The sequence below is a fragment of the Mauremys mutica genome, chromosome 4, assembly GCF_020497125.1.
Source record: "Mauremys mutica isolate MM-2020 ecotype Southern chromosome 4, ASM2049712v1, whole genome shotgun sequence".
NCBI lineage: Eukaryota > Metazoa > Chordata > Testudines > Geoemydidae > Mauremys > Mauremys mutica.
This window is the reverse complement of record NC_059075.1, coordinates 96,788,319-96,802,573: the sequence shown is the minus strand read 5'-3', so window position 1 is coordinate 96,802,573 and position 14,255 is coordinate 96,788,319. Positions and strand designations below refer to the sequence as shown.

The 14,255-nt window shown below is 40.9% G+C and overlaps 1 protein-coding gene across 4 annotated transcripts in view; it reads right to left on the bottom strand.

Annotated features, from left to right (window-relative positions):
• Nucleotides 1–440: 440 nt before the first annotated feature.
• The window catches only part of GALNT18 (polypeptide N-acetylgalactosaminyltransferase 18), a 520,203-nt gene continuing 506,388 nt past the window's right edge, over nucleotides 441–14,255 (bottom strand). For all 4 annotated transcript variants that reach the window (XM_045016612.1, XM_045016609.1, XM_045016610.1 and 1 more), the window contains one exon: nucleotides 441–864. In XM_045016612.1, coding sequence (XP_044872547.1) covers nucleotides 718–864 — 147 coding nt within the window. In that variant the 3' untranslated portion in view covers nucleotides 441–717. The remainder of the gene's footprint in view (nucleotides 865–14,255) is intronic.

Genomic DNA, 14,255 nt, shown 5'->3' with positions numbered 1-14,255 from the left:
TACTGACTTTTAAATTTAAATGAACACTTTGATGTAAGGCTGCTTTTTGGTTTTGTAAAGTTGATTTCATAAGAATGCAGGGAAGCAAATGTTACCGATTACTACAGAATGGCTATAACCCAGCTTTACTTGCTTCATAACCACTAGATGGTGCCTATTGCATCCCCATGACCTTGGCAGGATCGGATCCAGTGTGGCACTGAGAATCCATCCCTCTCGATAAGTCATTAGGGGTGAAATCCCAGCCCCACTGGCAAAGCGCCATTCACTTTAGTGGGGCCAGGATTTCATCCTTAGAGTTGAAAGTGCTAAGCCTCTTGCTAGGATGACCCCTAACCAATGAAAATGTTCAGACTGACTTGTTTTCAAACTGATCCCCAAAAGAGACAGAGGCAGTGGAATTGGGTTTTTTTTTAAACCAATAAAATTTTATTGTCAGAGTTATAAATATTCTCCATTTGTTCCCTATTTACATTTGCAAAATATTTTAGGATAGCCTACCATCACCAGTCATTCAGCATCTCTATAAATGCCATGAAAATGTCATTATGAAAAGTCCATATTTTCAGCCCACAAACCTGATTTCCACACACTCGCAAAAAAGAATCAAAGGGGGGGGGGGAGAGGAGGGGAAGAAAAGATACAGTAGAGCAGGCAACATTGCAACATTTGCTACACAGTAGCAAAAGGACTGAATTAAGAGTTTCTTAGAATCAGTTAGGATGACAAGCTTTTCAGGACATTTGTTATAGACCAGCGTTGGCCAGTGCATTTCTGAAGGACCAGCTGAAATCCAAATTCATTGTCACTGTTTTCCTGTAACTCCAGGCAACGCTTGGATTTTCTGTTCTGGATTGGACCTCCCTTGGGGGAAAAAAAAAAAAGAAAAGGAAAACCAGTTTTGATTAATGCCAAGTCTTTAATGTGTGATGTTTCATGTTAGACTAGCAATCAAAAGCCCATCTTTGAATGGTTATTTACTGTGGAAGAGGCCAGACTGAGGTGCACTGTAGTGTTAGATTGGGGAGAGAAGGTGGCTTTACACTACCTTTATGGATCCTTAATCCTGGGGCGATCCAGGGGCTAGTTCAGCCCTTGATGCAATGCAGGGCACATCTTTTATAGCACTTGGAGAGAGCTCTCTCAGTGCTATAAAAACCCCACTTCCATGAGAGGAATAGTACCAGTGCTGGTGCACTGTCTACACTGGCACTTTACAGTGCTGAAACTTGCAGCGCTCGGGGGGGTGTTTTTTCACACCCCTGAGCGAGAAAGTTGCCGTGCTGTAAAGTGCCAGTGTAGACAAGCCCTTAGAGCAGCCCCAAGGCTTCTGTTCCAGTAGCTGGGGAGAGAATACAGCAGCAGTCTGCCCATTCCCCTTAAACTGGATGCTGGAGAGCCAGCAAGATGAATCTGTACTACCCAGGCCCTCCCTGTTCAGGCTTCGTCGCTCCTTTGCGCTACTGGAGCAGCATCTAGCTGCTCTAACAGAGCCAACGATCTGACCCAGTAAGTCCTGTACTTGCCAGATCTCAAGGTCTAGAATGTTGTTTACAAATGATGCCTAGGCTATCTATTGACATCATAATTAATTACATGTTGTTTACATACCGTGTCAGTTCTGTATTCAGTTTGCAGCCTGTATATTCCAAATTAAAGGCCTAATTTTGCTCTCTTTGACTTCACTGGGAGCAGGATCAGACCCTAAATTGCTAGGGTTAGAGTCACCAGGGGATTAATTGTAGATAGATGACAAATTACTAGTTTTCCTTCAATTCAGGGTGCAATTTGTTCCTCTCCTTGGTTTAACAATGATAATTGTGATGTATTAACGCCATTCTTCCAAGGTTTACAGGGCAATTAGCACAGTGACCTGAAAAAAAAGTTTCTCTCATGCAGGCAGGCTAGCTACCAGTGGTGGTGTCTGAAAATCAAAGATTGGAGTGTAAGCCATCAGCCCCAGATTAATGCAGCTAAGGTACAGAAACTGCTCCTAGACACGTCAAGTATTTGTTTACAATAGAGGACAAAAATCTAGTACGATTTTTTTTTTTAAACTCACATTTAGTTTTTTCTCTTCAATTTGCTGAAGCCTGTGTTGGGCTTCACATTATAAAGTTGCAGTATCACAGATGTCCGCCATAATAACCTCAAGGATTTTAACTGAAATGTGATAGAAATGCTGAGATGTGTTACCCAGGGAAGGCTGTTCAGCAATAACATATGCCATTTGGAACATGATTCCACACCATTCAGGCAGGTGCTGGTGTGTGTCCATATGTATGACTGGAGTGAGCAGCAGTTATAATAAGCACTTTTTCCCCTGAGAAATGAACGTCAGTTAAAACCTTTTTCTTGGGAGAGGCAAATAAGGTACATAATTAGGTTTGACAGCTCTGAAGTTTAAATGTGGTTAGGCTTGAATAAGGGAGACCATTTTTAGTATAATCTACAAAATTCAAATCAGGGGCTCCCATAAACCCTTTCTGAAAGGTTTAGATGGGAATTTCAGATTCAGTTCTCACTGATTGCCGTGCTTGGCATTCAGCCTTAATATGCCTCCACTGCAGCACAAGTGTGATTCCCATTAATAGTAATAATGGTAGTTCCATGTGGCTGTCCCCTGGGAGATTAGACCTCCCTTAGCACTACAACTGTTTGAAATTCATAACATTGGTTGTATGGAACGGCACATGCAATTGGTCCAAGTTTAATTTCGTGCCATTTGCTCCTCTCTCCCACCCCAATTGTCACTTTGGCCCCAATCCAAAGCTGAATGAAATCAACAAGAATCTTTCTATTGAGTGTAATGGGATTTGGATCAGGCCCTTCAGGAAGGATTTCAATTAAACGGCTATTTTCACATTAAAAAAGTGGGCCTATTCTGACAAGGGGAAGCTCACTAGCTTCAACGTCTAAGATAAAGAGCAGACGTTATAATACAAATAAAAAGGATGCACGAAATGACTTAGTCTTGCGGGGCCCAATCCTGCAGGGCACTGAAGCTCAGATATTCCATGGGAGTTGGATGCCTGAATACCTTTGAGAATCTGGGCCTGAGTGCCTCCGAATGCAGTGGTTCCCAACCAGGAATATGCAGAGGTTTTCTGGGGGTACATCAACTCATCTAGATATTTGCCTAGTTTTACAACAGGCTACATAAAAGCACTAGCGAAGTCAGTTTCATACAGACAATGACTTATTGGTCTACATACTACACACTGAGATATAAGTACAATATTTATATTCCAAATGATTTATTTTATAATTATATGGTAAAAATGAGAAAGTAAGCAATTTTCCAGTAATAGTGTGCTGTGACACTTTTGAATTTTTATGTCTGATTTTTGTAAGCGATTAGTTTTTAAGTGAGGTGAAACGTGGAGATATGCAAGACAAATCAGAATCCTCAAAGGGGGACAGTAATCTGGAAAAGTTGAGAGGCACTGCATTACAGGGTGTCCATTATGTATGTTAAATGAGCATGGAACTCAGGTTTGTGCATAGAAAACCCACATGAACAGCTTCTGAAAGGACAGATTTCACAGGGACAGCTGTGCTTTAATGCCACGTCACCAGTGTGTGGATTATAGATGAAAATCATTAATGCGTTAGTGAAAAATGACTTTGACTTTACTTGAGGTACACCTAAATAATAAAATAAATCAGAACGCTGCTTTAGCTCACATTCCAATAGCTATTGAGCATAACAAAATGTATTGAATTGAAATATAGAGTTAATTCAGCAGTGAGGGCTCTATGCTAATAGTGTGCTTCTGAAACCTGAAATCCGCTTTGTAGGTGTATGCTCTCAATTGTCAAAAGGCCTAACGCTGCCACAGGGAGTCAAGAACACCCTCCCCCCCCCCCCCCCAAAAAGATGCTCAGTACCTTACTGGAGCATCAGGCCTCAACCTCACCATTTTCATTATGTTTTTATTCACACAGTGAAGGCTGGATTTATTGATTCCCCAACTATTTCTATTCCCCTTTCAGCTGCCTCTTGCCCTCAAATTATCTTTATTCCAATTCTAGGCAATTGGACAGCAAGTCTGTTGTTTTCCTCTGCAGTAACCCTCCCCAGATTCAAGCACCGTAGCACCTTTTTTTACACGTGAAACTAATGAACTATTAGCTTGGGCTCTGGAGTTTTTGCCTCTGAACTGGGGACATGAGTGCTGGAGGAGCAGTTGCAGGCTGAAATATATATTGAACGCAGACAGACAATTTGTCCTCCTTCAGCTGGAGACTGCACCGTTTGCTGTAATGCAATCTTTTGTGAAGCCATTACATTTTTTCATAGCTTTTTTTGTTGTTGTAAACTTCCTATGGAATATAATAAAATGGCACCTTTGTTTGCATTTGGCTTTCGTGTTCCAAACAGTAATGAAGCAGACAGACTGCAAAAGTCATTCAGTAGTGATCTGACTTGGAAATATATTTGCTACTAGGACCTGGGTTTGGCTTACTTCTATCATTGCTTTTCAGCGTGTCCTGAGTCAGAGTTATTTAGTTAATTTTTTTTTTAATGAATTATATAGCTCGGTCTATTCCAGGCCTTGCACCATATGGTATGTGCATTGTCACTACCATTAAGACAATACACTGACCTCTCAAGCAAGCCATCTCTTTAGACATATACAAAAATCAATTAGATTATTTCACTAGGGCACTTTAGTTAAGAAAAAGCCTGCACTTGCCCCTATTGTGCTTCAGAGTAGTTTTCTTCCATATTCCTGCTCAATAGGGCCAGACCTGTGTGGTTGCTGCCCCTCTGAGAGATTAAGCCATTGTTCTCTGCATACGTGCCCCAGGGCTCAGAAGCAGAGCTGTTTTGTTTCTAACAAGACTTGAACCTTCATGTTTCTATTTTGTAGAAAAACTCATCTCGCTAAAAGCTTCTGTGCTGTCTGGAACAGCTCAATTCCCTCATATTAGCCACCACTTCAGCTCCAGTACTACCCATAAGGGTGATATTTACTAGTAACTGCTGAGTGCTGTGCAACATATCAAGCAGGACTCCCTAGCCTTTTCCTCTCCAATGGCACTTAAGTGTAGGTCAAATTTTACATCATAACAGATTGGGAAAAGAGAATGTTTCTAAAAAGAATGGATTACTCTCTTTTTGTTTATTATCAATGCCTTTATTAAAGCAACAAGGAGTCCTGTGGCACCTTATAGACTAAAAGACGTATTGGAGCATAAGCTTTCGTGGGTGAATACTCACTTTGTCAGATGCACGTAGTGGAAATTTCCAGAGGCAGGAATAAATATGCAAGCAAGAATCAGTCTAGAGATAACGAGGTTAATCCTGAGCTGATGGTGTCAAATTTGCAAATGAACTGAAGCTCAGCAGTTTCTCTTTGAAGTCTGGTCCTGAAGTTTTTTTTGCTGCAGGATGGCTACCTTTAAATCTGCTATTGTGTGTCCAGGGAGACTGAAGTTTTCTCCTACAGGTTTTTGTATATTGCCATTCCTAATATCTGACTTGTGTCCATTTATCCTTTTATGTAGGGACTGTTCAGTTTGGCCGATGTACATAGCAGAGGGGCATTCCTGGCACATGATGGTGTATATTACATTGGTGGACATGCAGGTGAATGAACTGGTGATGTTGTGGCTGATCTGGTTAGGTCCCGTGATGTTGTCGCTGGTGTAGCTATGTGGGCAGAGTTGGCATTGAGGCTTCTTGCATGGTTCCTGAGTTAGTTACTATGGTGCAGTGTGTGGTTGCTGGTGAGAATATAAGGTTGGTCTAGGCTGACGTTGATGGTGGGGTGGAAGCTGTTGAAATCGTGGTGGAATTCTTCGAGAGACTCCTTCCCATGGGTCCAGATGATGAAGATGTCATCAATGTAGCGTAGGTAGAGAAGGGGCGTGAGTGGATGAGAGCTGAGGAAGTGTTGTTTCAGGTCAGCCGTAAAAATGTTGGCATATTGTGGGGCCATGCGGGTTCCCATAGCGGTGTCACTGGTCTGGAGGTATATATTGTCACCAAATTTGAAATAATTGTGCATGAGGATAAAGTCACAGAGCTCAGCAACCAGGTGTGCTGTGGCATGATCAGGGATACAATATACAAAAACCTGTAGGAGAACACTTCAATCTCCCTGGACACACAATAGCAGATTTAATGGTAGCCATCCTGCAACAAAAAAACTTCAGGACCAGACTTCAAAGAGAAACTGCTGAGCTTCAGTTCATTTGTAAATTTGACACCATCAGCTCAGGATTAAACAAAGACTGTGAATGGCTTGCCAACTACAAAACCAGTTTCTCCTCCCTTGGTGTTCACACCTCAACTGCTAGAAGAGGGCCTCATCCTCCCTCACTGAACTAACCTCGTTATCTCTAGACTGATTCTTGCCTGCATATTTATACCTGCCTCACCCACGAAAGCTTATGCTCCAATACGTCTTTTAGTCTATAAGGTGCCACAGGACTCTGTCGCTTTTTACAGATCCAGACTAACACGGCTTCCCCTCTAATACTTTATTAAAGCAGTTATCGTGTACACATTGCTGTGAGATCCAAACCTTTACATGGTTTGGATCTCACAAATATATTTCTGCCAGGTTCTGTCCGCATTCTCCCATCCCATCAAAATCTTCATCAGGAGTTGAGCACACTCAGCACCACCTGTTAGAACAGTCTCTCTCAACCTTTCCAGAATACTGTACCCCCTTCAGGAGTCTGATTTATCTTGTGTACCCGCAAGTTTCACCTCACTTAAAAACGACTTGCTTACAAAATCAGACATAAAAATACAAGTGTCACAGCACGCTGTTACTGAAAAAAATGCTTATCTTCACCATATGATTATAAAATAAATAAACTGGAATATAAATATTGTACTTATATGTCAGTGTACAGTATATAGAGCAGTATAAACAAGTCATTGTCTGTATGAAATTTTAGTTTGTACTGACTTCGCTAGTGCTTTTTATGTAGCCTGGTGTAAAACTAGGCAAACACCTAAATGAGTTGATTTACCCCCTAGAAGACCTCTGCAACCCCCCAGGGGTACATGTACCCAGGTTGTGAACCACTAGCTGTAATATACAGTCTTCCTTTAGAGTTTGCATTTACTGTATGGCATTTGTACACAATCGGTTTATTTTTTAGCTTTTCTTTAGTGAGAGACTTGTGTTGTGACATCTGAGAGAGTCATTTTATATACTCTGCAAACCCCACACGCAGTGAGTAGCACCAACTCACAGAGGAAGTCCCATTGCGCTGGATAGGGCTACTCTTGCGAGTCAGTGCTACCCAACAAGAGTAAGGCTTTTAGAAACTGGCTCTCAGTAATCAAAAAGCAATGTACAATAGCTTGCTGCACACCAATTTACAGTCACACATGGTTCAGCCTTGCTGAGTGAATGCTAGAGTCCAGGGTGCTGATAATTAATTACATTTAAATGTAACTGCCTTTGCTGAATTTATCTAAAATTGCTCCTTTGATTTGTTGTTTGATCATGGATGTGGGGTGTTTTTTTTTTATGGGATTCAACCTTCCTTAATATGTTTGTCATGGGAGTTGGGCTAGTGGAGGGAGAAACCACACATGGAACAGTGATCCTTGCAAAACTGGGCCCTAATTGAAGGCTTTTGCAGGAGAACGCAGGTTTCCATTAAGCTGCAGTAAATGAAAGGCGCAGATTCACAGCATCTCTGAAAATCAGGCCCATTGTTCCTTGAAAAATTTGTTATGGTAAGATTTACTAGCTAGCTGAAGAGTTTGAATGTTATTTTCCCTGATCTCTTTTACAAAAACACAAAAAACAAATTACATGTGCATATATGATTCTAGTTGAGAAGGGTACAGTCCAGTATTTAGCTTTCTTAACGGTGTCTGTTCCAGGGTTGTGGGAAGAGATCCTGCAAACCGTGTCTCCAGCTGCCTTCAGTAGTCCCATCCCAGAAAACATATGTTACATGGAATTCAAGCATTTACTGGTTTGTAATTTTCTGTTATCATCAGAGTCAATGACCCAAAATATTTGCAGGTGCGGTCCCAGCTTCGATGCGTGTTATCAGATCTTTGATTTGTTTAATTGCCTCTGTACCAAAGCATGGACAAAGATTGTGGGAAAACCTGACAATCTGAGGTGTATAAAATATATCACTTCTATCCAACTGAAGCATGTGAGTTTATAATTCACTTTCTGTGAGCACTGGAGCAAATACATCTCAGCGGGTCAGATTTTTGCCAAATTGGAACACAAAACTGATGTGTGCATGGGATGAAGCAGCTTCATTTTAAATTAGAGCAAATACTGAATTATCTGGATCTCTGTGAACCACTTACTGAAGATGGCCTTCACTACAGAGATTGCTGAGATCAGGACATGCCAACATAACGGTGACACATATAGGGAATAACTCTTTGGTTGAGTTGACAACATCTTTTTAGCCGACTGCCTTTAAAAAGCAATGCATTTTTTTTTATTGTGACTACAGGCAACAGGTTATTCCAGATTCTGATTCCTGTTGGTCATGTTCATCTACAGAAACCTACTTTTATCTCTGCAGAGACCTGCAGTACCTTCTGTTTCTACAGAGACATTACTTATGTCCCACACATTCATGGGTTCATTTTCATGGAATATAAATACTAAACTTTTACCAATTTCAAAAGTGGCTACTACCACTGATGCTGATTAGTCAGTGAGACATTTAGCGCTCAATCCTGCTGTCACTGAATTAAACTGCAAAACTGCCATTTATTTTGATGGTGCAGTAAGCACAAACCTCCATTTCTAATGCTATAGCTTTGGAAAGCTGCAGTTTGTTGCTGTAATGATGCTGTCTGCCTCATTACAGCAATGAACTGCAGCTAAACAAGGCAGCTAGCTTTAGTCTAACAGAGCTGAATTCAGATCCAGATTTCTAATAACCCAAAGGTGAGGAGTATTTGGATTTAGAACTTTGGTTCAGCTCATTAACAACGACTTGTCCAGTTGCCAAGTTTGGATTCACATTTCAAAGGCTGCCAAAATTCTGAGATATTAGGATCCAGTTTTTGGTTCAAGTCCTTCTTAAGTCTAAATCAGATAACCAGGGTTGCTAATTCTTTGGTCTAGCAGTTATCAGCAGCTCTACTAGCAGTAGAGCAAATTAAGCATAGGTTTTAAATTATTCCTTTGAGAAATAGTCTAGAGTCCTTGGAATCAAACTTTCACAATGAATTGTAATTCATGTGAACAACAAATTTCCTCAATAAAGCGTTTGATTAGAGTGCCACTCTCAGTATTGATTTTAGTGGTATTAGTAATTAAGATACATTTCACTCCCATTTCTGCTGCATGTAATATTTCATATGCATGTTCTGTATTTAGTTAGATGAGGGTATGGGAGTGGCACTATGTAAAAGATTTCAAAAAATCTTCAATGAATCAAACAGTATAATAGAATCTTTATGGATAGAAATTCCATACAGTAACTCCTCACTTAACGTTGTAGTTATGTTCCTGAAAAATGCAACTTTAAGCGAAACGATGTTAAGCGAATCCAATTTACCCATAAGAATTAATGTAAATGAGGGGTTAGGTTCCAGGGAAATTTTTTTCACCAGACAAAAGATTATTATATATACATATATATATATATATATATACACACACACACACACACACACACACACACACACACAGTATAACTTTTAAACAAACAATTTAATACTGGTACACAGTGATGATGATTGTGAAGCTTGGTTGAGGTGGAGGAGTCAGAGGGTGGGATATTTCCCTTACTGCTAAATGATGAACTAGCAGTTGGCTGAGCCCTCAAGGGTTAACTCTCTCACTCTACAAGGCAGCAGGAATGGAAGGTCTGAGAGAGAGATATACGCATTTCCCCTTTAAGTACACTGCCTTGTTATTTAGATCAGCTTGCTGAGACTGCAGCTGCTGCAAGTTCCCTCTGTCCTGAGCCCTGGTGTGTCCCTCCTGCACTATGGAAGATGGGGGGGTAAAGCAGGGTGCAGGAGCGGAGGGCAGGGGGACACCCTGACATTAGCCCCCCTCTTCCTTCCCTCCTCCCCGCACAGCAAGCAGGAATCTCAGGGAGCAGCTCCAAGGCAGAGGGCAGGAGCAGCACATGGAAGTGGGAGGAGGGACAGCTGGACTGCAGGAAGCTGCTGCACAGGGAACGTAGGGGAGCAGGGAGCTGATAGGGGGGTTGCCGGTCCATCCTGGTTCCAAGCCCCCACCAGCTAGCTACAACAGGCTGCTCTTCCTGCAAGCAGTAGACCAAGCAGGCAGCTGCCAAACGACGTTAGAAGAGAGCATTGCACAACTTTAAATGAGCATGTTCCCTAATTGATCAGCAACATAACAACACGTTAACCGGGACGACTTTAAGTGAGAAGTTACTGTACTTGAATAATAAGAATATAGCAGTAGGAATATACTATTGACCAGGATGTTGGGGATGATTGTGAAATGCCCAGGGAGACTAGAGAAGCCATACACACAGAAAACATAATAATAATGGGGATTTTATATTGACTGGGAACATGGCATCTCACAATGGGATGCGGAGATACATTTTCTAGACACCATTAATGACTGTTTCTTGTAGCAGCTAGTCCTGGAATCCACAACGGAAGAGACAATTCTTGATTTAGTCCTAAGTGGTTCACAGGATCTGGTCCAAGAGGTGAATATAGCTGAATCACTTCATAACGACCACAATGTAATTACATTTAACATCCTTGTGTGTGGTGGGGGGGGGCATACCAAAGAAACCTACCACAGTAGTATTTAACTTCAAAAAAGGGAACTACACAAAAACGGGAAAGCTAGTTAAATGGAAATTAATAGGTACAGTCACAAAAGTGAAATGTCTACAAGCCTCATGGAAACTAAATAAAAATACCATAATAGAGGCTCAAACTATCTGTATACCCCAAATAATAAAAACAGTGGGAGATCAAAAAAGTGCCACTGTGGCTAAATAACAGGCTAAAAGAGGTGGTTAGAGACAGAAAGACCCTTTAAAATTGGAAGTTAAATCCTACAAAGGAAACTATAAAGGAACATAAACTATGGCCAGTCCAGTGTAATTAGGCAGGCCAAAAAAAAACTTTCAGAGAAACTTGCAAAAGACAGAAAAACTAGCAGCAATTCTTTTAAAAATACATCAGAAGCAAGAAGCCTGGCAAACAAGCTGTGGGGCAACTGGATGATCAAAGTGCCAAAGGAGCACTTAAGCAAGATAAGGCCGCTGCAGAGAAGCTAAGTGAATTCTTTACTGAATAGGACATGAGTGAGATCCCCATACCTGAACCATTCTTTTTAGGTGACAAATCTGAGGAATTGTCCCAGATTGAGGTGGCAGGTTTTGGAACAAATTTATTAATTAAAAAGTATTAAGTCACCAGGACCAGATGATATTCACCCTAGAGAGTTCTGAAATAACTCAGATATAAAAGTGTAGAACTACTAACTGTGGTATGTAACCTGTCGCTTAAATCCGTCTCTGTACCAGATGACTGGCAGATAGCTATTATGTGCTGATTTTTTAAAAAGGCTTCAGAGGTGATCCTGGCAATTACAGACTGGTAAAGCCTCACTTCAGTACCAGGAAACTGGTTGAAATTATAATAAAAAACAAAATTATCAGACATGTAGATGAACATGATATGGTGGGGAAGAATCAACATGGTTTTGTAAAAAAAAAATTCATGCCTCACCAATCTATTAGAACCTTCTGAGGGATCAACAAACTTGGACAAGATTGGTCCAGTGGATACCGTGTACTTGGCCTTTTAGAAAGCCTTTGACAAGGTACCTCACTGAAGCAAAGTAGATAGTCATGGGTAAGAGAGAAGGTCCTGTCATGGATCAGTAAAAGACAGGAAACAAAGGGTAGAAATAAATGGTCAGTTTTCAGAATGGAGAGAGGTAAATAGTGGTGTCCCCCAGGGATCTGTATTGGAACCAGTGCTGTTCAACATACTCATAAATGATCTGGAAAAAGGGGTAAACAGTGAGGTGGCAAAAATTGCAGATGATACAAAATTACTCAGGATAGTTAAGTCCAAAGCAGATTGCAAAGGGTTACAAAGGGACCTCACAAAACTGGGTCACTCGTCAGCAAATTGGCAGATGAAATTCAAGGTTGATAAATGCAAAGTAATGCACCTTGGAAAACATAATCCCAACTCTACATACAAAATGATGGGATCTAAATTATCTCAAGAAAGAGATCTTGGAGTCATTGTAAATAGTTCTCTGAAAACATCTGCTCAATGTGCAGCAGCAGTCAAAAAAGCTAATAGACTGTTAGGAACTATGAGAAAGATAAGATGACAGAAAATATCAGTGCCACTATATAAATCCATTGTGTGCCCACACCTTGAATACTGCATGTAGTTTTTGTCACCCCATCTCAAGAAAGATATATTAGAATTGGGAAAGTACAGAGAAGGGCAACAAAAATGATTAGGGATATGGAACAGCCTCCATATGAGGAGAGATTAAAAGACTGGGACTGTTCAGGTTGGAAAAGGGACACTAGGGGTGTATGTATGATAGAGGTTTATAAAATCATGAATGGTGTGTTATTTACTCCTTCACGTAACGCACAAAATAGGGTCACCACATACAATTAATAGGCAGCGGTTTCAAAACAACCATAAGTAAGTACTTCATCCCATAATGCACAGTCAAGCGGTGAAACTTGTTGCCAGGAGATGCTGTAAAGGCCAAAAGTATAACTGGGTTCAAAAAAGAACTACGTATGTTCACAAAGGATCGGTCCATCAATGGCTAGTAGCCAAGGTAGTCAGGGATGCAACCCCATGTTCTGGGTGTCCCCAATCCTCTGACTGCTAGAAGCTGGGACTAGACAACAAGGGATGGAATCATTTGATAAATTGCCCTGTTCTGCTCATTCCCTCTGAAACCTCTGGCACTGGCCACTGTCGGAAGATAGGATACTGGGCTAGATGGGCCAACTGGTCTGGCCCAGTATGGCCATTCTTATGTTCTTAGGGTCTAACCAACTACACAGATTTGGTATTTAGAGATAGACAGGTAAATGGGGTCTCTTTATCAGGCTCTGTTTCTGAATTCGAGTGTTAACTATTTTCTGATACTGAGTTACACTAATCACTGGTATAACGGCACTGACTTCATTGGAGCTACAAAATGGATAAATCTGGCCCACAGTACCTGTTAGAAATGGGTTACACTGAATTTGGGGCTCTTCATGATAAGGCAGCCTGTCTTTCATTTGCCCACATAGTCTAAGTAGACATCATTTCAGCAATTGTTATACTCTTCCTATATTCAACTTTAAAAAAGACACCATTCCATCACTGCAATTTGAGTTACTATTTGGAAATATGATTCTCACTGACTTCTCATTATTATACCATCCTGTATGTTTATATTGATGCAGTATCTGTACTTTAACAATTGCGATAAGTCAGATGATATAGTTGTATTAGCAGATTCAAAAGCTGTTTTAAAAACAAATTGGGTGTGCATTCATTTACTGTTTTGTTTAATCCATTATTTTATGTGCATACAGAATAGTCCAGGTTCTGAACACAGCCATTTAAATTATTTGTGTAATACTTAAAGCTACAGGATCTGGAAATACACAATACTGTTAATTAAAGTATTTAAATAAAGATAATTAAACCTGGCAGGAGAAATGCAATAGCATACAGAGAACTTAATTAGAATGGAAATCAAATTAAATAGAGAAAAGACAAAGAAACTGAAAACCGATTACTTTAACTCTAACAGTAATATCTTGGATTGATGTAGCAAACTTTATCCCAGAGGATTACAAAGCACTGTTATTTAATAGCAGTAATACAAGATATACCCAACCCATAATGGAATCAATTCAACCCACCACTGAAAGACACCCTACCTATTGGTAATTGGCTGAGCCTTAATCAGTGGGCGGGGCATTCACTCAGGCCAGGCCAGGGCTTTATAAAGCCGCGCACAAGCGACCAGGGAGCTTTGCGAACAGGGGCTGCTAACAGGGAGTTTCGCAAGGGAGTTCTCCAGGTGAAGGAGGAGCTAATCCAGCATCTGTGGGGTAAGTGACTGTCTGTAGTGTGTGTTTGTTTGTGTTTGGGGGTTACTTGCTGTGTGCTGAGCTTGTGTTTGTCAGTCTGTTTGTTTGTTTGGTTGTTTGAGGGACCGTGTGCTCTGGCTGGCAGTTGGAGGCAGGTTTGAAAGCTCGAAGCCTCTGGTAATTGGCTGAGCCTTAATCAGTGGGCGGGGCAT